At 36.2% G+C, this 25,706-nt stretch overlaps 1 protein-coding gene across 13 annotated transcripts in view; it reads right to left on the bottom strand.

The window, feature by feature from the left end:
- LCLAT1 (lysocardiolipin acyltransferase 1) overlaps positions 1-25,706 on the bottom strand; it is a 226,405-nt gene that overhangs the window by 85,216 nt on the left and 115,483 nt on the right. For 10 of the 13 annotated variants that reach the window (XM_009183933.4, XM_009183940.4, XM_009183929.4 and 7 more), the window contains one exon: positions 4,376-4,522. The exons of 2 other annotated variants lie outside the window; for them this stretch is intronic. In XM_009183933.4, coding sequence (XP_009182197.1) covers positions 4,376-4,522 — 147 coding nt within the window. Of the gene's footprint in view, positions 1-4,375; positions 4,523-13,440; positions 13,598-25,706 lie in introns of all 13 variants that reach the window. One more of the 13 variants, XM_017947410.3, reaches the window with a different exon arrangement.

Below are 25,706 nucleotides of genomic sequence, written 5' to 3'. Positions count from 1 at the left end.
CAGCTACATTCCGAAATTTATAAACTATTATTCCCAGTTACAAGAAAAATACCTATATTGACACAACTTTACTAGGAGTGAATTTAAGATCACTGAATCTTCAAAGTCTCCAAAAACCATAGATGCCTTCCATAACACTGAAATATTCAAAGAACACTCCTATAGAAGGTGTTACATCATTTCATGATAGAGGAATTGAGCCAGGCAAGTCAAAAGTAAAGCCCCTACACATGAAGAGTAGTAAGTTCCTCTTATATTCATTTGAAGATACCCTGGGCATGGGGCTACAAAACAATACTTATATTATAGACAGCTGACAGGACCTTAAACGGGATTCGGAATCCCAGAGACACCACAAAGATGAGTAGTAACTACCCTTTAGTTTGGTCTTTCAGTTTATAAAACTCTGGGGATTCTGAAAGCAAAACTGAACTGTTGTAGAATGTGAGTACAAATATAAACAGCTCTAAAACAAATAGTCACAATGTGGGAAGGTAAAAATGATCAGAAATACAGAGAGATTAGAGATGCAGACTTTTCCATCTACCCCCTAGTTCATCTACCCATCCCCAGACTCCGTTATTGCTAGTAAGTGCACTAGCATCCCACTTTCTGACCACAGCCTGTCTTGTCACGTTTCTCCCTATAACTATCCCACTCCTGCACTCCTTCCACCCATGGGACTACTAGCAGCTGCTCTCAAACCAGCTGGGCACGTTCCCACCTCAGGGTCCGTGCAGTTGCTGCTCCTCCCTTCACCCAGAATGCCTTTCGCCCATACAGCTGCATGGTTTTCTGCTTTGTTCATTTAGTCCCTACCTAAATAGAAACTTAATAGAGAGGCTTTCCCTAACCATCCTGAATAAAACAGCACCCTACACTCCCTCTATGACTCTCTATCTCCTTATCCTGCCTTATTTTTCTGCATAGCACTTAGGACTGACATATTTTTATTAACTTAATAGTTTATCACCTGTCTTTCCTCATAGAACATAAAGTTCATGATAGTAGGGATAAAGATCCAGGCACTCATATACGAATTAAAAAGAATAAGTTGTATGTATATAGTAGGTGTTAAGTTATATGCAATAATATAATTGTTACAATCTTTCCAAATCAGGGAAATGGAACTCAAAATCATCATATACTAATTGTGATGACTAATTTTATATGTCAACTTGAATAGGCCATGATACTCAGGTATCTCGTCACATATTATTCTAGATGTTTCTGGGAAGCTGTTTTTTAGAAGAGACTAATATTTAAATTAGTAGACTGAGTACAGCAGATGACCCTCCACAATGGGAGTGGGCCCCATCAAATCAGGTGAATGAAGGTCTTAACAGAAAAAGACAGAGGTGCCCTCCTCTCCTCAACAAGGAAGAAAGAATTCTGCCTCTAGACTGCCTTTGGCCTTGAATTTCAACTGCTTCCTGGGATCTCCACTCTGCCGCCCTACCCTATAGATCATGGACTTACCAAGCTTCCACAACTGTAAGAGCCAATTCCTTAAAACAAATCTCAACCTCTTTCTATATATACACATCCTACTGGTTCTCCTTCTCTAGAGAACCCTAACTAATATGCCAATACAATATAGAACTCCCTAACCCAAGAATAAAGAATGAATACGGATGGGTGCACATATGTCTGCATGTGACCAAATGATTCAAAAGAAATGGATCAACATTAAAATAGTGTTCACTTATGGGCAGTCGGATTATAGCAAGTTTTGTGCACACTTCTATGTTTCCAAATTTTCCTTAATTAACATATATTGCTTCCATTAAAAAGTTATAACCAACAATAAAATATGAAGATAGAATATATGTAAAGTTAGATTTAAATGCACTAATTTAAATGTACATGCCAGCTAGATTCAGAACTTAAATTATAAAACAGTCTGATTGGGCTGAAAAACCCAGTTTAAGGTTAGTATGGTAGTAACTAAACACCTTTTAATTAACAGATACTTTTTCCAAACTGGAGATATTTTGTTAGCCTATTTTTAAAAATGACTTTTTTTTTTACCAGCTCAATACAATTATCTGTATTATACTGTTAAAAAAATATTTAAAAGCTTCAGGATCAGTCTGTTTTTTCTCCTTGGCAAAGTCTAGCTTTAAAGGTAAATATCATTTGCATTTAAAATATATATGCAACTACATCATGTAATGGTGAGCACTCTGGACTCCAAAATTATGCAACTAGATGTAGAGTTCATCACCTATAAAAGGAAACCTGAGAACAAATATAGAATGAAAAAAGTTTTACATATACATTTTATGACTCTGAAGGTCTAATGTATGAACATATTAACACTAATGTAGCAGTAACATATGACCTTTCTTTCATTAGTTTTTGTTTACCAAATAACTTTCAAAGTTGACATTCTTTGGTGTATATTTTCGCATTCACAAATATAAATCTATCATTTCAGTAAATGGCTTTCTATACTCAAACAAAGCTGATATTTCAATATCGAAATTTAGGTATTATACATTCTAAATATTATAAAATTTAAATATGGCCACCTATCCCTTATAATTTCCTAATGATAATTTAGTTCTGGAAATCAACTTACAACTTACAAGAATATATTTTCCAGTTTCCACAAGCAGCCATTATTATCCTCAGTATTATCCTCTGTGATACAACCACTTTTAGAATCTCAACTGTAAAAATTCAAATATATACTACACAGTTGGCATATATTTTAGAGATCTGACTAGTATATAAAAAGTGCCACCGTTCATTTAGCTCAGTTCCATCTGCAATAGATGTGTCAAAGATCTCTTAATTGCTACCTACAGTAAATCCTAAAATACCTTAATTTCCCTTAACAATCTATTATGGCTCAGTCACCTATTCACTTGCTTAAATATGTATGTAATGTCTATTTTTCATCTTGAACTCTCTTTTGTAATGAGTTCCATAAATTATTATGTCCGCAGTGTGAACAGTATGTTCATTTACCTGTTCTCCTCTCTTAAATTCTAAGGGTTGCCCTTCTTAGTCTATTACCAAAAATTTGAAAGTTCAGTCCATGTTCTACCTCTCCATACTACTTGAGATATTAGATTTCAGTTCTCTCCTGCTTCAGCCTGTCTTCCCTTATACAGCAGAGCTGTAAGATCCACTGAATCCTTCTCAAATTCTGCTGTATTTTTCTTGAAGTTATCGGGACTATTAAAAGCAAATTTTGGTCTTTTGAGTCCAAAGATTCTACAGAAGTACTTTCTGTCTAAGCTATGCCCCCACCGCCACTCCTCCCAGTATCAACCAGAGCAGTTCTGCTTTTATCTGTCTTATCATCTAACATCCTTGATAGAAGGCTTCATCTGCAAAAATAATCCATGGTTTAAAAAGTGTGAAAACTATTGATTTAGTAAGGATGACAGACTGTTGAGTATTTTGTTTATAGTTTTTGTAAGACTTTCTTGAAATCCATTGGCAATTCCTAGCCTATACGGTTTAAAATCTGGTAGCCAGGTGTGGTGGTAGTATCTGGTGTAGGCCCAAATACTATAGGCTTGAGCCCAGGAGTTCAAGGCCGCAGTGAACCATGATCATGCCACTGCACTCTAGCCGAGGTGACAGGCTCAAAGAAGAAGAAAAAAAAAGTTTAATATTCAGGAAGGCAGAAAAGTTATAAACATGTCTTCCTGTGTCCTCGCTACAACTCAATGATGGCTGAGTTTTCTTGAAGAAGGGCAAAGCTATTCCTGCTTGTAGCAAGGATAGGGCTTAAATATCAGGAGACAGGTAACCTGTTAATGTAAATCAACAATAACTGAAATTAGTTACTATCAGATCTTTTTCTTATGAGGAAGAAGCTGAGGAGTAGGAAGGGTTTAATGGATAAATACCTTAAAGGGGATAAGAGAATATAAACAACAGGTAGGGGAGGATAAACATTATCTAAAACACGATTTTAAAACTACGCTTACATAAGGATAAAAGCCTGATATTTTAAAATATATTCTGAGGCTTAAAATATAAAGTTCAAAGATGGCAAGTATGAATAATATGACCTCTTGGAGTTGCCTACTATAAATTAAATGGGCTAGAAACCAAGAGTTCTGAGTCCTAACATGCTATTGATTAACTGAGTGACCTTAGGGATAAGCCATTAATTTTTTTGTTTTGATTTGTTTTGTTTTGAGATGAAGTCTCGCTATGTAGCTCAGGCTGGTCTCAAACTCCTGGACTCAATCCATCTTCCAGTCTCAGCCTCCTGAGTAGCTAGGATTCCAGGCATGGACCACCACACCTGGAAGAGCCCTTATTCTTATTGGTGTTCAGTTACTACTTCTGAGAAATGAGAAGTTTAGACTACATGATTTCTAACTGTGCCAAACCCAGGCTACCTTACCTGTGAGATCAGTCCCTTCTGGGAATATGAGGAGTTGAAGTGGTTCGTGAATATCACAAAAGTAATCAATCATGTCTTCAAAATGGCTCTTGTCATCCTTCCATTTCCTATGAATGAAGATATAGGCAGCAGCCTGCATGGCCCAACCTAGAATCAATTTAACAAGTATTTACCTATAATTTTATTGCCAATATCCACATATTATTGAATACAATATTTCAGTTTTCTGGTTTTACTATAAATTATTTATTATCATAAATGCTCCATGATATACCATAAATTCAGCACTGATCTTGGCTTAAAAAACTAACATATATATATGAGAAGATCCTAAAAGAGATTTGGTAATCATGAGGTTTGCAAAATTCTCAAAATTATCTTTTCAAGTGAAAACTAGCTATTAAAATATTAAGGAAAGAGTTTTTCCTTAGTATTTATCACTAACTTATCCAAAATTTTAACAATCCTAGCTAAACAGATATTTTAACCAAGATACCTACAGGAGATAAAAGAATATGTGCTGACAGCTTACAGAGCAGTAAGCAAAAGACTGTTGTCAAGTGTATAAGCATTCTCTTTAATATTTCCCTTCTGATACTACTCAAGTCTCTAAATCCAACTGCTATTTTCAATGTTAGCCACTTTCTATTGCATTGAAAAGGGAAATTGTGTAATGGTACTAAACACACTAATCAGAGTGTACACTGTGACTACATTCCTTTTCTCTAGGGCAAATCACCCTTGCTCTTTGAAGAGGGAGTCCTAGATGTGCCATGTTTAGATGACCAGCCATCTCCCCCTGGCCACAATGACCAGAATTACTACGGTAGATACCTAACTGAGGCAGCCAATCCAATAGTCTGTCCAATAGCCCACAAAGCATGAAGAGCTTGGGCAAACACAGTAAATACCTAGGCCAACTAAATGTTCCCCCTCAGAAATTTCACCTAGGACCACAGAGAAAACAGACAAGTTGGTAGCACACAGTCAAATGGACAGACCAAAGAGCAGAGGGGCTGAGGCAGGATAAAAACAGCATACAAGAGGCCACATGCAGTGGCCCATGCCTGTAATCCCAGCACTTTGGGAGGCCGAGGCAGGCAGATCACCTGAGGTCAGGAGTTCAAGACCAGCCTGGCCAACATGGTGAAACCCTGTCTCTACTAAAAATACAAAAAATTAGCCAGGCGTGGTGGCAGGTGCCTGTAATCCCAGCTACTCAGGAGGCTGAGACAGGGAGAATCACTTGAACCCGGGAGGCAGAGATTGCAGTGAGCTGAGATTGCACCATTGCATTCTAGCCTGGGCAACAAGAGTGAAACTCCATCTCAAAAAGAATAAATAAAAGCATGCAAGAGTGAAGGGCAAAAGCTCCAGATAAGCCAAGCCCCCTAAAGCTGACTATGATTCATAACAAAAGACAGTTTTAATATCCGCAAGTCCTGGCCAGTCTACAGATCCACCTCTTGGATATCCCTGAGAATCCACCTCTCTTCCTGCTATGCAGGAATAGAGGAATAATAAACTCTCATTATTTCAGCTGGTGGTTCCTTGCAAGCAAAGAACGCAACTAAGACAACAGCTATCATCATTTGGTAAATACAGCAGTACCCTGAGAATACATAAAAATAATGTATTTAACAGTGATTAAATACACACATAGCCGGGCATGGTGGCTCATGCCTGTAATCCCAGCACTTTGAGAGGCTGAGGAGATGGATCACCTGAGAGACCAGCCTGGCCAACATGGTGAAACCCTATCTCTACAAAAATACAAAAATTAGCCAGGCATGGTGGCAGCTGCCTGGAATTCCAGCTACTCGGGAGGCTGAGGGGGGAGAACTGCTTGAACCTGGGAGGCAGAGGTTGCAGTGAGCTGAGATCGCACCATTGCACTCCAGCCACACAACAACGTAGTTGGGCAATGGAGCAAGACTCCACATCAAAATAAAAAATACACATACACACACACACACACACACACCACGCTTTATTTGGTTTGGGTAAGTCCAAACTAGAATACTGTATTTTACATATATAAATAAGCATGTATTAAAAAGTTCACTTCAGTGTATAGGTCTTGCTGATAAGCATTCAGTTACTAGTCACTATAATGTCAGTCTCATTCACCAATATTGGACATGACCCCACACTGCCTGCTCCCACACATCTGTCCTTCATTGAGGACACTTAGGCCCACAGAGCAGTGCGTGTAAGCAGTACAGCTCTGGAGTTAAACCACCACAAGCCAGCTGTTCACCCTTCAGACCCAAATATAAAATGAGCACAATGCAACACTATTTACCTGAGGGGGACTGATGTGAGAAACAAATAAGATTATTTAGCACAGAGTGTTCAACAGGTAGGCACTATTGTTATAATCAACAAGTTACAATAATATCAAGAATATAGCATCAGGGATTGTAAAATGTAACAAAAGAGTTCCTATTCACAACAGCAAAACCAAAATGTGCAGAAATAAACCTAATTACCTTGCAAGAGTCACATGAAAACAATTACTTAACTAGAAAGAGATGGAGAGATTACACAATGTTTTTGAACTCAACCAGTGATGCCAATGATCTCCAGTGAAAATTTCAATAGCATGAGGGTGTGTGAGAATTTGGCTATTTGACAAAGCCAAAAACTAAATAAAGCTACAGATTATCTATAATAATAAAAAGGTGAGAATATTCAAGATAACTTTGCAGTAGAATAATAAGCAGGAAAGACATGAACCATTAAACAAGTGTATTATGAAGCAACAATGATTAAATCAAAAGTACACCTGCAAAAATAGGTGAATGGAAAAGAATGCAAGACTTAGATAAAAGTCCTTGAATATGTTAAGGATTTGGTACATAATAATGACAGAATTTCAGATGAGTGGGTAATGACTGAGTTGGTGTTTTTTAAACATTTTTATAGAGGTATAACTTACAGTGAAGTGTTCAAACAGTAAGTATATATAGGTATAGAGCTTAATAAATTGTCACATATACATATATGCCTGGCTGTCACCCAGTTAAGATACTGAACATTTCTAAAATCCTCAGATGCTCCCATGTGTCCCATTCCCAGTCAAACCTTCCCCTCCCAAAAGAAAACCACTACTCCAACTTCCAACACCATAAATCATATAAGTAGAATCACACAGTATATATTCTTATGTATTTTGCTTCTTATGCTCAATAATTTTGTCGATGAGATTCATCTATGTTGTTGTGTGGCAGCATTTTCTTCCTTGCAATGCCAGTATTGATATAATTGCTGGTGTCAATTATATAAATATGCCACTGTAGACCAATATACAGTTTATGCTTTTTATGAAGATTCCTTGTCTATTAGGAATAAAGCTAATACAGATAATCTTGTACCTGTCTTTTGTTGAACATGAGCACCCAATTATGTTGAGTAGATAACCAGCAGTGAAACTGCTGCCTCATAGGGTTTGTGTCTGTGCAGCTTCAGTAGATAGCACCAGTTCTTCAAAGTGATTATACCAATTGACACTCCCACCGGAAATGTTCCAACTGCTCTATCTATATTTTCCCCAACACTTAATCTTAGGAGTTCTTCTCATTTTAGCCATTAGAATTCACGTGTAGTAGTTCTGATTCACATTTCCTGTATAATAATGCTGAACACCGTTTTTTGTTTTTTTGTTTTTTTTTCGAGACGAAGTCTTGCTCTGTCACCCAAGCTGGAGTGCAGTGGTATGATCTTGGCTAACTGCAACCTCCGTCTCCTGGGTTCAAGCAATTCTCCTGCCCCAGCCTCCCGAGTAGCTGGGACTACAGGCACCCGCCACCATGCCCGGCTAATTTTTGTATTTGTAGTAGAGACGGGGTTTTGCCATGTTGGCCAGGCTAGTCTCAAACTCCTGACCTCAGGTGATCCAACTCCTGGCCTCAGGTGATCCAGCCACCTCGGCCTCCCTAAGTGCTGGGATTACAGGCGTAAGCCACCACACCTGGCCAACTGAGCACCTTTTCATATTCAAATTAGTAATTCAGATTTCTTCATTGTAAAGTACCTCTTCCAAACCTTTTTTTTTTTTTTTAATTGATTTGTCTGTCTTTTTCTTAGTTTTTGGGATATGAAGTCCATCAGCTATAAACACAGACACACACATACACATATACAGAATATAAACATGTCATCTTCTCCATGTACTTGGTGTTTTCTGTGTCCTGCTCAAGGAATCTTTGCCTATCCCAAACTCATTAGGACATTATTCATGTGTTCTTCTATTAGCTTTACTGTTTTAACTTTCATGAGTTTATGCATGATCCATTTCAAATGAATTTTTGTGGATTATGTGAAGCAGAGGTTAAAACTCTTTGTTTTCTGAATGGACATTCAATTGACCAGTGGCAATTATTTAAAAGGCCAAGAGATTATAATTTAAATAAAACATTTTAAAAGCATTATAAAAGAAATACATGTACTGTAAAAAAAAAAAAAAAAGTCAAATAATACAAACGTAAGTAGACTAAAACATAAAAATACTCCTTTATCACTACTTCCCTCAATTGTACTCTACCAGTCATAATCTCTTATTTGTAATCATGAGTAAAAATTTGATGTGGGCAGGGCACAGTGGCTCACGCCTGTAATCCCAGCACTTTGGGAGGCCAAGGCGGGTGGATCACCTGAGGTCAGGAGTTTGAGACCAGCCTGGCCAACATGGTAAAACCCTGTTTCTACTAAAAATATAAAAATTAGCCAGACGTGATAGTGCACGCCTGTAATCCCAGTTTCTCGGGGGCCGAGGCAGAATTGCTTGAACCTGGGAGGCAGAAGTTACAGTGAGGCGAGATTGTGCCATGGCACTCCAGCCTGGGTGACAAAAGTGAAACTTCATCTCAAAAAAAAAAAAAAAATTGATGTGAATTTTTCCACTCCTTGAGAATTTGTTACATATATGATTGGTGCTTTTAAAAAACATGTTAGTTCCAGTTAAGACTGGTTGTAAACACACACACACAGGATCATACCTTCTACACTTTCCTACAATGTGTTTATTTCATTGACCATGTCTACACATAGGGAACTACTTCATTTGATAAATAACTGCATTGTATTCTCTAGTAGCAATTCTCAAACCAGTTTTCTCTTTTTAATTTTCCAAACTTGTATGAACTGAGTTTTGTGAAATTCAATGAGTTAGTAGAAAAATAATCTCACACATGGATGTGGTAACAATGTCACATTATTATAAGCGTTTCTAGGCCGAGCACGGTGGCTCACGCCTGTAATCCCAGCACTTTGGGAGGTCGAGGCAGGCGGATCACGTGAGGTTGGGAGTTCGAGACCAGCCTGACCAACATGGAGAAACCTCGTCTCTACTAAAAATACAAAATTAGCCGGGCATGGTAGGGCATGCCTGTAATCCCAGCTATTCACGAGGCTGAGGCAGGAGATCGCTTGAACCCAGGAGGTGGAAGTTGCAGTGAGCCAAGATCGGGCCACTGCACTCCAGCCTGGCCAACAAGAGCAAAACTCTCTCAAAAAAAAAAGAGTTTCTAAATACTTACTCTAACTTACTCTGTTTCTATTCTTATCTTATTGTGGAATTTAACAGTTTGCTGACTGGTACTGTTATACAAATCATACTTCAACAGCACTGCTCTATGATAGAGATACACCCTGATTGTCTAGTACCCTGTTATCATTCAGGCTACATCCTGAGAATTTCTTCTCTTTATGATAAAAGTTTATGCTGTTCACATTTATTGGGATAATTTTTTTCTTTTCCTGATATCTCATTTTATGTTTCCTGTTTGTTATACTCCCTTGCAGTTTTTTGCTCCCCCTACCCTGGTCCATTTTTCTCCCATTTTCTGTCTTAATTGAAATTAATTTCCTTTGTTCCCTCCCTTTGTTCTCTAATGTGGAAAGGAGCAAGCTATGGCCCATGGACCAAATCTACTCTGCTGCCTGACTTTGTATATATGGCCCACAAGAAGAATGTTTTGTGATGTGAAAAAATTACATGAAATTAACATTTCAGTGTTTATTTATAAATAAGGTTTTATTGGCACTCAGCCATACCCATCTGTTTATGTATACTGCCTGTGGCTGCTTCAGTATTACAATGACAGAGGAAATAGGTACAACAGAGATAGTATGGACCACAACCTAAAATATTACCTAGTCCCTTACAAAATAGTCCCTTGTTGACCCCTATTGTAGTGGTTTGGAAATTGTATACCCCGTTTTCTTCTTTTAGAATTCGCCCTTAAAATATTTTCACCCTTCTATTTTTGACAAATGCATTTAAACATCTAAGTCTATGAACATTGGGTTAATAAATAATAACCTCTGAACAAAAAAGCATGCCCTCAATTCTATCACTAATTAGAGTTTAGTTTAAATTTAAATTTCTTAAAATAGTAATAATATTAAAAAGGATATGCTTTCCTCTTGCCTTTCTTATAAGATTTGTAGAAATCACCCAACAGCTGCAAAAAATACTATTTTACTGCAACAGCAATTATATAATAATTACTGTAAGTATTATTATAACTAACACATTCCTTAAACTTGACAGAAACATTTATTATTATTTAGATTTGACCATAAGTTTGCTGGTTTCTTTGCTCATCATTTCTTCTTGTTGCCTACGTCTTCCTCTTAGTTCTCCTCAAAATAATTTATTTTAAAAAATGTCTGAGTCTTTGCATTCCTGAAATGTATTTGTTTTGTTCTCAATTTTAGAGGCTAGTTTGGCTAAAAACAGAATTTTGCGGTTCCAAATCATTTTCTCCTTAGAATATCAAAGCAATTTTCTGTAGTTTTCTATCATTGAATATGGCTAGTAAGAAATCTAGCTATACAAATTTGTACAGATAACTAAGTTTTCCTAATTGGGTAATTTATTTCTTTCTTCTGGAAGCTTTTATAATTTTCTCTTCATTAAAAGAAATTTAATGAATTTCTTTTACAGAAATTCATTAATGTTAGTCTAGGTATGGAACTTTTTTCATTAATTCTGCCCTGCAGTTGGTAAACTCTTCCAATATTTGAGTCTTTCTTTAATATAGAAAACATTCCTTCCATTTAAGAAGATACATTTTTTTATCTTCATTCTCTCATATTTTCACCTGGAAATTCTGGAAATTCTGTTAGATGTTAAAACTTCTGGATCTCTCCTCTCATACTTTTCATTTCTTTGCCATTTGACAACTTTACGGATAATCCCTTGGCTTGATCATCTAACTAATTTGTCAGCTAGCTATACCTGTTCTACTAATTTAGTTTATTTCAAAAATCATATTCTTAATCTTCAAGATTTGCAAGTGGTCTTTTTCATAGCAGCTATTTTTAGGAACAAATTGTGTAATTATAATAAAAAGGTTTACTGTGTGCTTACTACATGTCTAATATTGTTCCGAGCATTTTTCGCTAATTCAATTAATTCTCAAGACAACCTTATGAAATAAGTAAAATTATTATCCCTATTTTATGAATGAGGAAACTGAGAGACATTGAGGGCTAAAGACATGGTAAGTGGTAAAACCAGATTTTAAACACAGGCAGTCTGACACCAAACTTGATGTTTTTAAATCACTGTACTAAACAGCCTCTCTGCATAGATACTTCAATCTTTCCACAGGTATTAATTACACATAGTTTAAATTCTCCTCAGAGAATTATTTATTCATCAGAGATTAGATTTTCCAGTTTTTAGTACTAGATACTGTTTAACATTTTCCTTGAATGTTTACTAATTCTGCAGAGTATCATACTTGTAAAGGATGTTCTAGACTGAACAATACTGACAGATCGAATGTATTTCTGCAAGTGAGAAAACCTCTTGCTCCCCATGTGGGATGGAAGTGGTAGCAATATCCATGAGGTTTTGCTATAAAACTTTTCTAATATTTTGTTCTATCTTCTAGAAACTCCAAGCCAATATTTCTAAATATTTTTTACTTCCTTTAGCTTAAATGTTTTTCTCTTTTTTTCCCCACAAAAAAAATCACAGGAATACCTGGCAAGGGTTTTGTTTTTTTCCCATTTCATTGTCATCAGTGCAAATTTTATCCATGTTTAAAGTGTTACTCAGATTTTTCTTAATGTTGAGATCCTCAAAAATCACATTTTAATGACATTTATTTCATATTTCTATGAGCTTATGATAGTGCAACCTGTATCGTTAAAATTAGTATATATAATTTGTCTTTTTCATACTTTTCCACTGCGGGATATTCTGTCTTTAACCTGAATTTCTCAGACGAGGGCTGGGAGTCTGGCAGGTTTATAAAGATAGAATCTGTATATCCTGGCATAGCTCCACTACAGCTATCTTCTTTCTAAAACCTCATTTATGTTATCAGCATTGCCTTCTCAAAGCAGTTGTAAGTAATCCCTGGGCATACTCTATTGTCCAAACCTAGCTCATCATTTTAGAACCTAGTTTTGACTTACATTCCCTTTTACCAAGTTTTAGAGTTGCCTAGGGAGGGAAAAAAATAACTATTTACTTGAATGTGTATTTTGGCATTATGCATTCTTAATAAAAAGTAAGGCTTTTCACAACTTTTTTTTTTCATTTCAGTGTAGATGAATATAATTTAGGGAGTAACGAAAACATCAGCACTACTCACCAATGCTCTAATAACTGAATCTCAACAATAGGGTAAAATTTATCACTGTTGTACTCATAGTAACTCAATATGGTATCTACTATGGCACTATGAATATGACACCAGAAGCAAAAAGCAAGGCAGAAGAAAGATAGACAACTGCTCCTTCAACATTATTTTCAATCCTGAATAAAGGATGTGGATGCAACCAAGGAAATGCTACCCATAGTCCTCTATTAAATGAGAATGAACAACAGGAACAGATGCAAATTTTATATAAACTTTTATCACAAAGATCATAAGAAAATACTGTATTTACTGAGTGTGGATCTGTCCATAATAATAGTAGTTATACAAATAAATCAGGGAATTAAGTAACAAGTAGTTATACTTTTCAGAATTTCAACTTTTATTAGGGCGCTAAATGCTGGATAGACAAAGTTAGGGAAGATCTATCTTTTCTGAACTCACATTACAAACTGAGTAATGCTCTCCACATCCCTCTTCTAAGATGATTAATTTCCACGAAGGCTTTTAAAAACTCTGATGAGAGGTAATTTTATGACCTTTTTGCAGCAATAATCCTGTTGTAGTATGCCTGTATCGTTAGGTTTCAAATGTGACTGTGCTGAAAATACAAGATAGAAATCAAAGTATAAAATATGAGCAAGTAATAATTACATAATATTCTAACAAACTTAATTCTAAATATAATTTCAAACTTGAAACACCAAAAAGTGGAGAAAAATGGAGAAACCATTTGTACTACAAATTTCACTAGATTCCACAAACATAATCATATATACATGCAGACAGTAAAAATTCTTGCTTGACACTGAGGCTTCTTGGTTGTGATTACAATTTTGGGGTTCATGTTAACAGGAGAGAGACCAAACTAATCTTTCATATTATATGAGATTGGAAATTTGACCAATTTTCTTAATGAGTTATTGTCTGAGATATTTCTTCCTGTTGCAAAACTGATTCCTAAGTACATTGCTAGCTGTGCACACTGAGAGGACCTATAATCAAAGACATCCCAGTAGTGATTAACATATGGTAGGCAGAATAATCATCCCCCAAAAGATGTCCACATCTTAATTCCTGGAACTGTGAATGCACCGTGTTATACGGCAAAGGAGAATTAAGAGTGCTAATCAGATGAATTTAACGTAGTGAGATTAGCCTAGATTACTCTGCTCAGTGTAATCATAAGTGTCATTAAAGGTGGGAGAGAAACCCCATAAATATATATATACTTACTATGTACCTATGAAAATTAAAAATAATTTTTTTAAGTGGAAGAGGGAGGCACAAGATGACTTAGTACTGATGTGAGAAGGACTCAACCAGCCAATGCTGGCTTTGAAGACAGAAGAAGCGGCCACAAGCCAAGGAATGTAGGCATCCATTAGAAGCTAGAAAAGGCTAGGAAACAGATCCCATACCAATCCTACAGAAAGAAACCAGTCCTGCCAATGCCTTGATTTCAGCCCAGCAGAACCCACATCAAACCTCTAAAACTGTTATATAATAAATTTGTGTCCTTTAAACCACTCTATATTTGTAGTGTAAGCAGCAATAGGAAACTAATAAAGAGCATAGTAAGTGCCTAGATTTTAGTTTCTCACATCATTCTTCAAAAAAAGGGATCTAGGGCTCCTTAGAGAAATGCTGAGTCTAGGGATGGGGCAAGGAAGAATACAAGATGAACCTGGAGAATTTAAAGTGCCAAAAAATAAGTAGTTAAAAGAAAAAAGATGGTAGTATGTCAAAAGGACACAAGAGCCAACCTTCAGGAACTCCCAGGCTGGGCGCAGTGGCTCATGCCTATAATCTCAGCACTTTGGGAAGCCAAGGCAGGAGGATGGCTTGAGCCCAGGAGTTCAAGACCAACCTGGGCAACATAGCGAGACCCCCTACTTCTCTACAAAAAAAAAAATAAAAAGTTGTTTTTTAAAATTTATTTTAAATTAGCCAGGCAAGGTGGCATGTACCTATAGTCCCAGCTATTAAGGAGGCTGAGGCAGAAGGATTGCTTGAGCCCAGGAGGTCAAGGATGCAGTGAGCTGTGAACGTACCACCACACACCAGCCTGGATGACAGAGCAAGACCTTGTCTCAAGAAAACTCCCAATGGCCAAAGCTAGCCATTACTTTCAGTGGCAAAATAATGATAGTACCGGATTATAATCTAAAAAATAAAATAAATATCAATGAGTCCATACTGATATAATTAAATTACTAATTAAATAAATGGGGAGTAGGGGCAAATTTTTTCCACAGAGGTATGAATAATATATATAAATACTCTACGCTCCAGGAGGTGGAGCTTCATTCCTTTCCTCCAACAGCCAGCCTTTGAGTGTGGGCTGTGCTTAGTGGATAGAGTATGTAAATGTAAAGGGGAAAACAGCATCTTTGCAGTAGACAAACCTCACAGATACCACCTAACTAAGTGATTAAGATTAACATCACCAGTGATAAGTCAGGCTGATATCATGAATCTCTCTGATATGATAAGGGTACTTCACCTCTGCAGTATTCTACCCCCAAGCCTACAGCTCTAGTCTAATCATGAGAAAACATCAGAAAAACCCAAACTGAGGAACATTCTACAAAATGTCCAACCAGTACTTTTCAAAGGCACCATGAAAAGCAAGAATATACTATCACAAAATGAAGAAAGACTACAGAGATACAATGACTAGAAGCAAGATAGTATTCTCAATTGGATCCTAGAACCACAAAAGGACATTAGTGGAAAAATTGGTGAAGTCTGAATAAAGTCCATTGTTAATAGTATTGTATCAAAATTAACCTCTTGTTTTGACAGATATACCATATAACATCAGAGAAGCTGGGTGAAAAAGATAGGAAAATTCTCTGTACTGTTCTTACAAATTTTCAATAAATCTAAAATGATTCCATATAAAAAGTTTACTTTAGAACATCTATTTGTTGATGCAAACTTCTGTTTGACTAAAAAAATACACAAATAATGGCCATTTTCCATTCAAAATCAAGACCTAAATAATCTTATTTGGAATTTGCTTACTATACCATATTACTTGGTTGTAATAATTGAAGATTATCAGTAACAGCATTTCTAAAGATATAGTTTTGACATTATTTTCATTGTGGAAGAACATTTTTAATTCTTGGCTACATAATATGTCCCTGCCTGGTATTCATTACACAGCAGTGTAACACTCAGAAACATCTGACTTCAAGCATAAGGAAAATATTTTCTGTAAGATTTGTTATAAGAAATAAATGGGGAAAAGCCATATATTTTCAATGACATATATAATAAATAAAACAGCTAATTCATTTTCCCCCCAGGTCTTACAATGTTGCCTTTCTCTTTTAAAATACCTGCACAATTTACAGATACTTAGCCACAAGACAAAGAACAACAAAGAAGGCACTGGAGTCAAATTATCTATTAAAGTTACCAACTTTGAGATACAGTTGGGTTCATCATGCATATCTTTTCTATTATTATTGCAAACTGCCGTTTCAAAGTTGGTTCAAAACTGATTACTATATGATTTATTTCATTTGTGTTTTTCCACCAAATACAAAGTAGATTCAAAACCCTAAATCTCTCTCCAATTCTATATTTCTTTCTACTGAAGTTACCGTTATAAAAGCATGTCTTTCAGATAATTTTAGAATGTAATTATTAATTTAAGCAAAGGAATTCCTCAATTTTCAGCAGACCTGAGGGTACTAAAAGTAGTAGAGGTGAAATTCGCTTCCTAGCTCACATCTGGGATATCTAGCAGCCTAACGCAATGTAAATCTGCTGAGGTATTAGAAATAGTACACATCAACAGGATATCCAATTTAGGTAACCAATTGCATTAATGTCAGTAAGTGATTGATTAGATAACCTTAAAGCTCCGAGCCATTTCTCCTGGCCAAAGAAACTGTCAACTTTACACAGCTCAGGGCTTGAGCTCTATTCAGAAGTCAGCTAACATATTCAAAACAAAAGCTTCAGTTAAGTTACTTAGATTTCAGTGCCATCCTAAAAAATTACTTAGTTCTCAATGTCATTCTAGAAAGAAGGGTAATCCTGGTAAACTGCCTGGCAGATGATTTAAATGAATTGAACCTTTCTTTTCTTCCCAATGGAAGAAAGTAAGGACTAAGCTCTAATTTTTTATCTTGCCCAAATTCCTTTCTAAGGGATCTAGGGAATCACGCCCTACAAACCATAAATTCTCATCACATGAGCTTTGTTTAACCCTGTATATTGTGACTTACTTTCCAGTCTTACTCAGGCATAACAAGGGAAAAAAATCAAAATGTTTTACCCCAAAATATATTACCTTGCCATACCTTGAAATTGCCTTGAAAAGTCTTTTGTGGGAAAAATCCACATTCTATAGAGAATCCCAATCACCCTTTGTTTTACTTCCTTTCTTTCCAGATCTAGGAGATAATCAACTACGCGCCAGACACCCTTTTGAATCTGATAAGAAACATTTTACAACCTGCTCTCTCTCTCTGAAGTTTGCTATCTGAGAGATTCCTCTGCACAAAAAAACTTGGTCTCAGCAATCCTTTACCTTAACCTAAACAATCCTTTCCATTAATCCCAGGTCCTCACATAAACTCAGCCAATTGTAAACCAGTAAATGTTTAAATTTACCTATAGCCTGAAAGCCCCTGCTTTAAGTTGTCCTGCCTTTCTGAACCAAACCAATGTATTTCTTAAATGTATTTGATTGATGTTCCATGGCTCCCTAAAATATATAAACCCAAGCTGTACCCCGACCACTTTGGGCACATGTTCTCAGGACCTCTTGAGGGCTGTGTTACGGGCCATAGTCAGTCACATTTGGCTCAGAATAAATCTCTTCAAATATTTTACAGAGTTTGACTCTTTTCGTCAACAAAAGTATATCTCCACTACTTACCAGGCCATGCATTAAAACTCATCTCGGCCAAGCAATGCTGGCAACCAAAACTACAAAATCAACAATTACCAAAACTTATGTTTCAAATGCCAGTAGAATTGCTAAAATGAAATAATTTGTTATACATCTAAAAATAAGCAGAGATGTATGTGTGTCTTCCAGGCAACAGAACTAAAATATGTTTAATATATTCTACTTTACTTGATGGTTTTCATAAAAATTTTCATTCATGACTAGCATTAATAAAATTTACTGAATGAGTAAATCAAACAATGGATACATTTCTCATGGCTTGGTGAAATAGGGGAAAGCAAGTTACATCAGGATGCTTTTGGCTATAAATAACAGAATACTAATCTAAAAGTCATATGAACAATTTGGGTTTACGCTTCTCACATAAAATAAAGTCTGGCCCCAACGCTAAGTTCAGGAGCCGGGATCTCCCATTCTACTATGCCATCCTCGTGATGTCTGAGGACCTCCCCCTCTTTGAGGGAATGTTTGCAAAAGCTGCAAGCCTCAGGTGCTAACACAATACCGACCACAAGCCGAATAGGAGTGGCACTGGCCCTTCACTGACTTCTTTCATCTTATTAAGGAGGAATATCTTTCGCAGAGACTCCAAGACTCTCCCATAAGACCCTTTGGTTAGACTGGCTCAAACAACCATCCCTGCTGACAGGAGGCTGAGAAAGCCAGTATCAAGTATTTTCATTCTCTGTCATAGGATGTGTGCATCACCGTGGTTCACTGTTAAGATTAGTAAAGTCCTACTTCTGGCCTTTAGTTGTTAATATGTGGAATAACACAGGGGAAGAAGGCTGTTGTGAAGTTTTATATGATCAGTTAATAGGATATCATAATCTAATAAATGCAATAAAGAAGGCCAGGACATCAGAAAGTTTGCTGTGACAGTAATAGCTATAGTATAGTTAATAAGTAGCCAGGAATCCTTGACTAGAAGCCCTCTTTGAAGAAAGAGTCACAAGTGGAGCTTCAAACACACTAGCTGCAGAGATTCATTCCAGGAAGGCTCGAGCTGTTGTTACTTTTGGGTAATAAGGCACCTTTGCCTAATGTAGGTACCAAAACTGATGCCTATGATTGCACTAAAGGAACTGGCAGGAGTGGAGTGTTACTGAGTCCCATGGGGCGTCTTCTACAGTTTGGGAAGGGACAACTAGCATGTACGTTTCCTGGCACAAAATCACCAATAAGATGAATCGATTCATCTTAACAGATTCATCAATAAGATGAATCCATTCATCTTATTCTTCTTGTTATGAGCAGAAGAGCAGCATGAAATTGTGTTGAATTAAAAAAAGAAGCCACCAAACTGGATAGAGTCGAAAATATTCATGACTTTGTTCTAATTTTAGTGAAAGTCTGTTTTAAGTAGGAGGAAGCTGGTAAGAAAGAGGGTAAAGTTTCTTTCTCACAGGAGGTAAAGTTAGGCATTACAAATTTTAAATATGTCAAATAGACATCTATTATTTGTGGTTAACATATGATAGTAAATAAAATTAAGGTGACTTCAATAAATTTAGTAATTCTTAAAACTGTGTTGGCAATGGCACATTTATTTACACAAATTTATAATGTTTATAAATACATCAATAAACTACAGATCAAACTGGAAATCTGACCACATGAGTCTTTCCAATTCCCATATCACTATATTGAACCACTTTAATGTTAACAGCAGCATGCATTACAATCATGTTCCTACAGTGTACTAAAAAGGTAAACACCACATTGTAACTGAGTTGTTTTTATTCAGGATCTTTAAAAAGAAAAATTCATATGTAAAAATACCAACAGCATGTAAAATAAAATTCTAATCATTTCATCAGATTTGACTAAAAAAATTATTTGGCAGTTTATATTCTGGCAGGCTGAACTTCTGAACAGCTTCCTAATCAGTTTCCATTATCCTGTGAAAGCAGACCACTACAGGAACTTCTACATATGCAGTAACAGTCTTCGTATGTCTTGGAGAACTGAGAATGGATGAAAGCATTCATCAGAGGCCACGCTGTTCCTGCTGGCTTCTCTCTGATCTCACTCTGAATAATCCAGATATATTACAATGTGTGACTTTCCTAGTTTTCACCACTACACTACATTGCAGAATGTAATGCTTTAGAATTCCAGAATTACATAACAATTTAATATGAAATCATGAGGTCATATCAGGAAAATTTCTGGCTTAATCCATGACTTGGCCAGGTTTTAAATCACTATCTCTTTAATATTACTGTCCTTTTCATGCTTTCTAAAAGGCTCAAACTCTTTTCTCACTCTAGAGTGATTAATGATCCAGAGAAACCAAGAAGCCATGAGTTGGGTACATACAATTGGCACATGCATTTCCTGGCACAAAATCACTAGGCAAATGGACTTTTTATGACAGTTTTAAGTTTAATATTTCATTTCACTAGTTATTAAGTGGTCATAAAATTGGCTAAAAGTAAAAATCTACATATGCAGTACCATCAGAGAGATGGTAGAGAGTTGAACTCTACGAAACATTTTTTCTTAAAATCCATTCTGTGTATCTTAATAAATTCTAAACAGTTTAGTTAATTTAACAAACTCTTTATAACTTGACCTAAAATCTAAATCATCATAATGATTTATTTCCTACCCTGTTACATAGGTCTGTTGCTTTTATACTTTAAGAAAAGAACTTTCTATTCTAAACTCTCATCCATTTCCCAACCTGGCATTACAGATACAGTGTTTTCCTTTAGTCATTTGCACAAGAATTAAATAGACCAGATAATTATATTCTAAACATCTGGTAAGCAAACATTTATTTGAAAAAGAAATGTGAACAGCAATCTTAAATACACTCCCTAAAATTACACCAAATTGTCAACAAGTTAAAACTGGTATAGTCTCAAACAGTATATAGTTGACCACTACAATGCATCCATTCTTTTCCCTATCATTTCCTCCTACAAACTCCAACTTTAATTCCCTTTTTAACTCTCATTGGCAAACATGCTGTTTTGTTTGCTGTTTACATTTATGCCTTGATTAAATTACTCTGTATTTGTTTGCTTTCGAGATTCTAAAATCTTTTTTTCTCCAATCCAAAATCTGTTCCCATTAGTAGCTTGCATTGTCATGAAATCCTATCAAGCCTACAAATAGTTAAGAGCCTACAATGGGTAAGGTACTCTATAAATAGCTTATAACTCAGGAAAGAAAAGAAAATAAACAAATGGAAAAGTTAAGACTGAAATACTTAAATAGGGGCTCAAGACGAATTTTCCTCTTGTCTTGCAGAACGACAGGTTTGGAATGATAAAAATGACTATACCAGTACAGAGTAGGAGAAATAAACACTCAGTGGTCAAGGAAAGAGATTATGGACCATAAGTCTAATATGAATTTCTGTAAGGTAAGGGGTAGGAGAGTGTATCCACCTTCATAAACCAATATCCAAAGTGGGCCTCAGGATAAACAAGAGAATAATCCCTTAGGCACAGGACATACATCAGGTATTCAAAGCTGATAGAAGTAACACACAGAGAGGAAGTTGAGAAGACTCTAGCCCTACTGGGTATTTAAGGGTGGGACTGAAGGAAGGGAAGGATAATCCAAAGGACCAAGCTATCAGGAGCTCAGCTGTAACCTGGAAGCTACTAACAGCATAATTGGCAAGAGAATATTTTTATATTTTGAGAAAAACTAGGATTTGGTAACTAATTGAAGAAAGAATGAGTCAGGGATGATTCCTGTATTGCACAGAGAGAAACTAAGTAATCTCTAAATTTTATGTCAAGTCTAAAATCCTATGCTTCAGGAATCTTTTTCTTAACAGTTAAAAAGGAAAAAAGTCCTTAAGCAGTTTCCATTTTCTAGCATGATGGAGTTAAGACTCTATCGGTCAAATTGTCTCTGTAGAAAGCAATGACAAAATTTGGATATAAGATAAAGGTAATCATTAGAAGGTACTAGAGAGGGAGCAGAAGCAGACAGACTGGTGGGAGTTCATGTTCACTTGCAAGAAGGAAGATGGAAAGCTCTAAGAGTATGTTCCCTTCTCCAAAGCTTTCAGCCTCGGGCTAAAGGCAGTCCACAGAAAAATATGTGGATACAACACACAACTACAGCAGTGCTGAAAGAAAATGTATAGTCCTAAACACCGGTGTTAAAAAAGGAACATGGTATCAGATCAAAGGCTTAAGCTTCAATGTCAAGAAACTAAAAAACTTTTTAAAAAGCAAATTAAGCCCAGAGAACATAAAAGTTAGGAAATAATAAAGATAAGAATAGAAATCAGTAAAACTAAAAACACAGATTGATGAGGGAAGGGGAAGAAATCAATGAAACCAAAAGCTGATTATTTTAGGGGAGAGGGGCAAATCAAAAAAACTGACAAAACTCCAGCCAGATTGAACAAGAAAAGTGAGAAATAAAGGAGGGGATTAACTACAGACTCTTTAAGCATTAAAAAATTAACAAAATATTATTAACAACTTGATGCCTTAGTTTGACACTTCAGTTTGACAACTTAGATAACACAATTTCTTGAAAAGAAAAATTACAAGAAACAGAAGTAAAGAATTCTATAACAACTCAAAAAATTTAGTTTGTAATTAAAAAGACACCCACTAAAGAAAATTCCATGCTTAGATGGCTTCACTGGTGAATTCCTTTAATCATTTAAAAAGGAAATAACATCAGTCCTATACAAACTCTTAACAGAAAACATGCAAGGAGAGAACACTGACCATCTGATTTTATGAGATCACAAACAGATATGTATCTCACAAGAAAAAAGAACAAAATCCCTAATTAACACAGATATAAAAACTCTTTAAAGCTATTAGCATATTGAATCCAACAATATATAAAAAAGTTAAGTGGAGATAATCCTAGAAATGTAAGGTTAGTTTACCATCAGAGATTAATCAATGCAATTTAACATATTAATAGAACAAGGGAGAAAACTCATCTTATCATTTTAATAGATACAGAAAAAGCATTAAAACCAAATTCAACACCATTTTATGATAAAAGTCACAGCAAATCAGGAATAGAAGGGAACTCCTCAACCTAATTAAGAGCATCTGTGAAAAATCTACAGTTAGCATTATACTCTACAGTGAAAGGCTCAAGGCTTTCTACCTAAGATCAGGAACATGGCAAGGATGTCTGCTCTCAACACTTCTACTTAACATTTTACTAAAAGAATAGCCACTGCAGTAAGGCAAAAAAAAAAAAAAAAAAGGTATAGAAGTTGAATATTAAAATTAAAATAATATTTACATACAAGCAATGTGATTATGAATATAGAAACCCTAAGGAACCCACAAAGCAGGCAGAATAGTTGAATTCAGAAAAGTTGCAAGATACAAAACTCAACTGCATTTCTATAAACTGGCAGCAAACAACTGGAAAGTACAAATTTAAAACAACTCCAAAATAGCATGAATCAAAAATATGCAGAAACAAATCAAATGCAAGTTGTGAAAGACCTTTATATGAAAAACTACAAGTACTGCAAAGGGAAATTAGATTGAATTAAATCACAATAAAAATCTTGAGGATTTTTTGAAGAAATTACCAAGCTTATTTTAAAATTTTAATAGAGAGGAAAAATACTCAAATAGTTGAAAAAAAATTTAAAATAACTGTTGATTTCAATTCTTGCTATAAAATTACAGTATCATGACAGTGTGATATTGATGAAATAACACTTACCGGACAACTAATTTTCAAAAAAAGGCGTTAAGTTAGTTCAGTGGATAGTGGGCAGACTTTTCAATAAAAGCTGATGGAAAACTGGAAAGCTGTATAGGAAAAAAATAAACCTTGACCCTGCCTCACAATAAAAATTGCATCAAAATGGGTCATACATAAAGTTAAGAAGTAAGACCATTAAACTTCTTGGGAGGAGAAAATATTTGTGACACAAGGTTAGACAATGAAAGAACAGTAAGAAGAAATGGATTAAAAAGACCTCATGAAAGCCGGGCGCGGTGGCTCACGCCTGTAATCCCAGCACTTTGGGAGGCCGAGGCGGGCGGATCACAAGGTCAGGAGATCGAGACCACGGTGAAACCCCGTTTCTACTAAAAATACAAAAAATTAGCCGGGCGCGGTGGCGGGCGCCTGTAGTCCCAGCTACTCAGGAGGCTGAGGCAGGAGAATGGTGTGAACCCGGGAGGCGGAGCTTGCAGTGAGCCGAGATTGCGCCACTGCACTCCAGCGTGGGCAACAGAGCGAGACTCCGACTCAAAAAAAAAAAAAAAAACCTCATGAAGATAAAGTTTGCTCTTTGAAAGACAGGTTTAAAAAAAGTAAAAAGGCAAACCACAGTCTGGGGTAAAAAATTGCAAAAATCATATCTATAAAGAGCCTATATCCAGAATTTTCGAAGAACTCTTATAGAGCAATAAAGAAGAAACAACCCATAAAGGAGAAAATATACGACTAGAACTATCACAAAACATGCTGTATGAATGGCCAATGAGCACATGAGAAGAGGATCAAAATCCCTAGTCTTAAAAGAAAAATTGTTGCCACAACAAAGGCACAAAAATAGCTGAAGTCAGAAAGACTGATAATACCTAATGCTGACAAGGATATGGGACACCTGGAACTCTCTCTTACATTACTGGTAAAAATGTAAAATGGGAAAAATTGTATGGAAGTAAATTAGAAAGTTAAAGACACATTTACCATATTATCTAGGGGTTTGGGTGCAAAAGGGCACAAGGATACAACTAACTCACCTGTTGTGAGTTACATGACGATATGCAATTTAAAACTGGTTAATTTTATTGAATATAAGTAATACATTAAAAGTAATAGAAGGGTATGGTAAATAAAACAGCATGGTACTTATGCATAATAAAATAAAACCTGATAAAATGTGACATTTTCAAACTAATCAAGAAAAGATTACTTATTCAGAAAAGAGTACTGGGCTGAGTAGCTATTTGGGGCGATAAACAAGAAGTCCCTTTCCTCTAGATTTTTTTGTTTAATAACCTTTTTTTTTTTTTTTTTTTTTTTTTAAGAGACAGGGTCTTACTCTGCCACCCAGGCTGGAGTGCAGTGGTACAATCATAGCTCAATGTAGCCTTAAACTCCTGGGCTCAACTCCTCAGCCAACCAAAAAGCTGGAATTACCATGCCCAGCTCTCCTAGCTTAGACCAGAATAACCACGACAAGTGAAACCATAAAAGCATGATGGAAAAGCTAAGTTTGCTATAAAATCCAGATGACATAAAAGATTAATCAGTTTGCACAAAAACAGTATTTCCACTAGAAAAAAAAATAACCTAAACAAAGAAAAAGGACAAAAGACAGAGGAAATATTAGCAACTCACCCCAGACAAAATGTTAATATTTCTACTGAGAATTCGTATAACCCAAAAGGATAAAGACTAACATTCCAATAGAAAAATGTCCAGCCTCTGCTGGGCGCAGTGGCGCGTGCCTGCAGTCCCAGCTACTCGGGAGGCTGAGGCTGGAGGACTGCTTGAGTCCAGGAGTTCTGGGTTGTAGTGCCCTATGCCTATCAGGTGTCTGCACTAAGTTCGGCATCAATATGGTGACCTCCTTGCAGCCGGGGACCATGAGGTTGCCTAAGGAGGGGTGAACCCGCCCAGGTCGGAAACGGAGCGGGTAAAAACTCCCGTGCTGATCAGAAAAATGTCCAGCCTCATCACCTTTAAGAAAAATAAATATGGCCGGGGGTGGTGGCTCACGCCTATAATCCCAGCACTTTGGGAGGCTAAGGCGGGCGAACCACTAGGTCAGGAGTTCAAGAACGGCCTGGCC

Source organism: Papio anubis, chromosome 14, assembly GCF_008728515.1.
Source record: "Papio anubis isolate 15944 chromosome 14, Panubis1.0, whole genome shotgun sequence".
In the NCBI taxonomy this organism is placed as follows: domain Eukaryota; kingdom Metazoa; phylum Chordata; class Mammalia; order Primates; family Cercopithecidae; genus Papio; species Papio anubis.
Note: the sequence above shows the minus strand (reverse complement) of the source record. Positions and strands in the feature narration are given on the sequence as shown.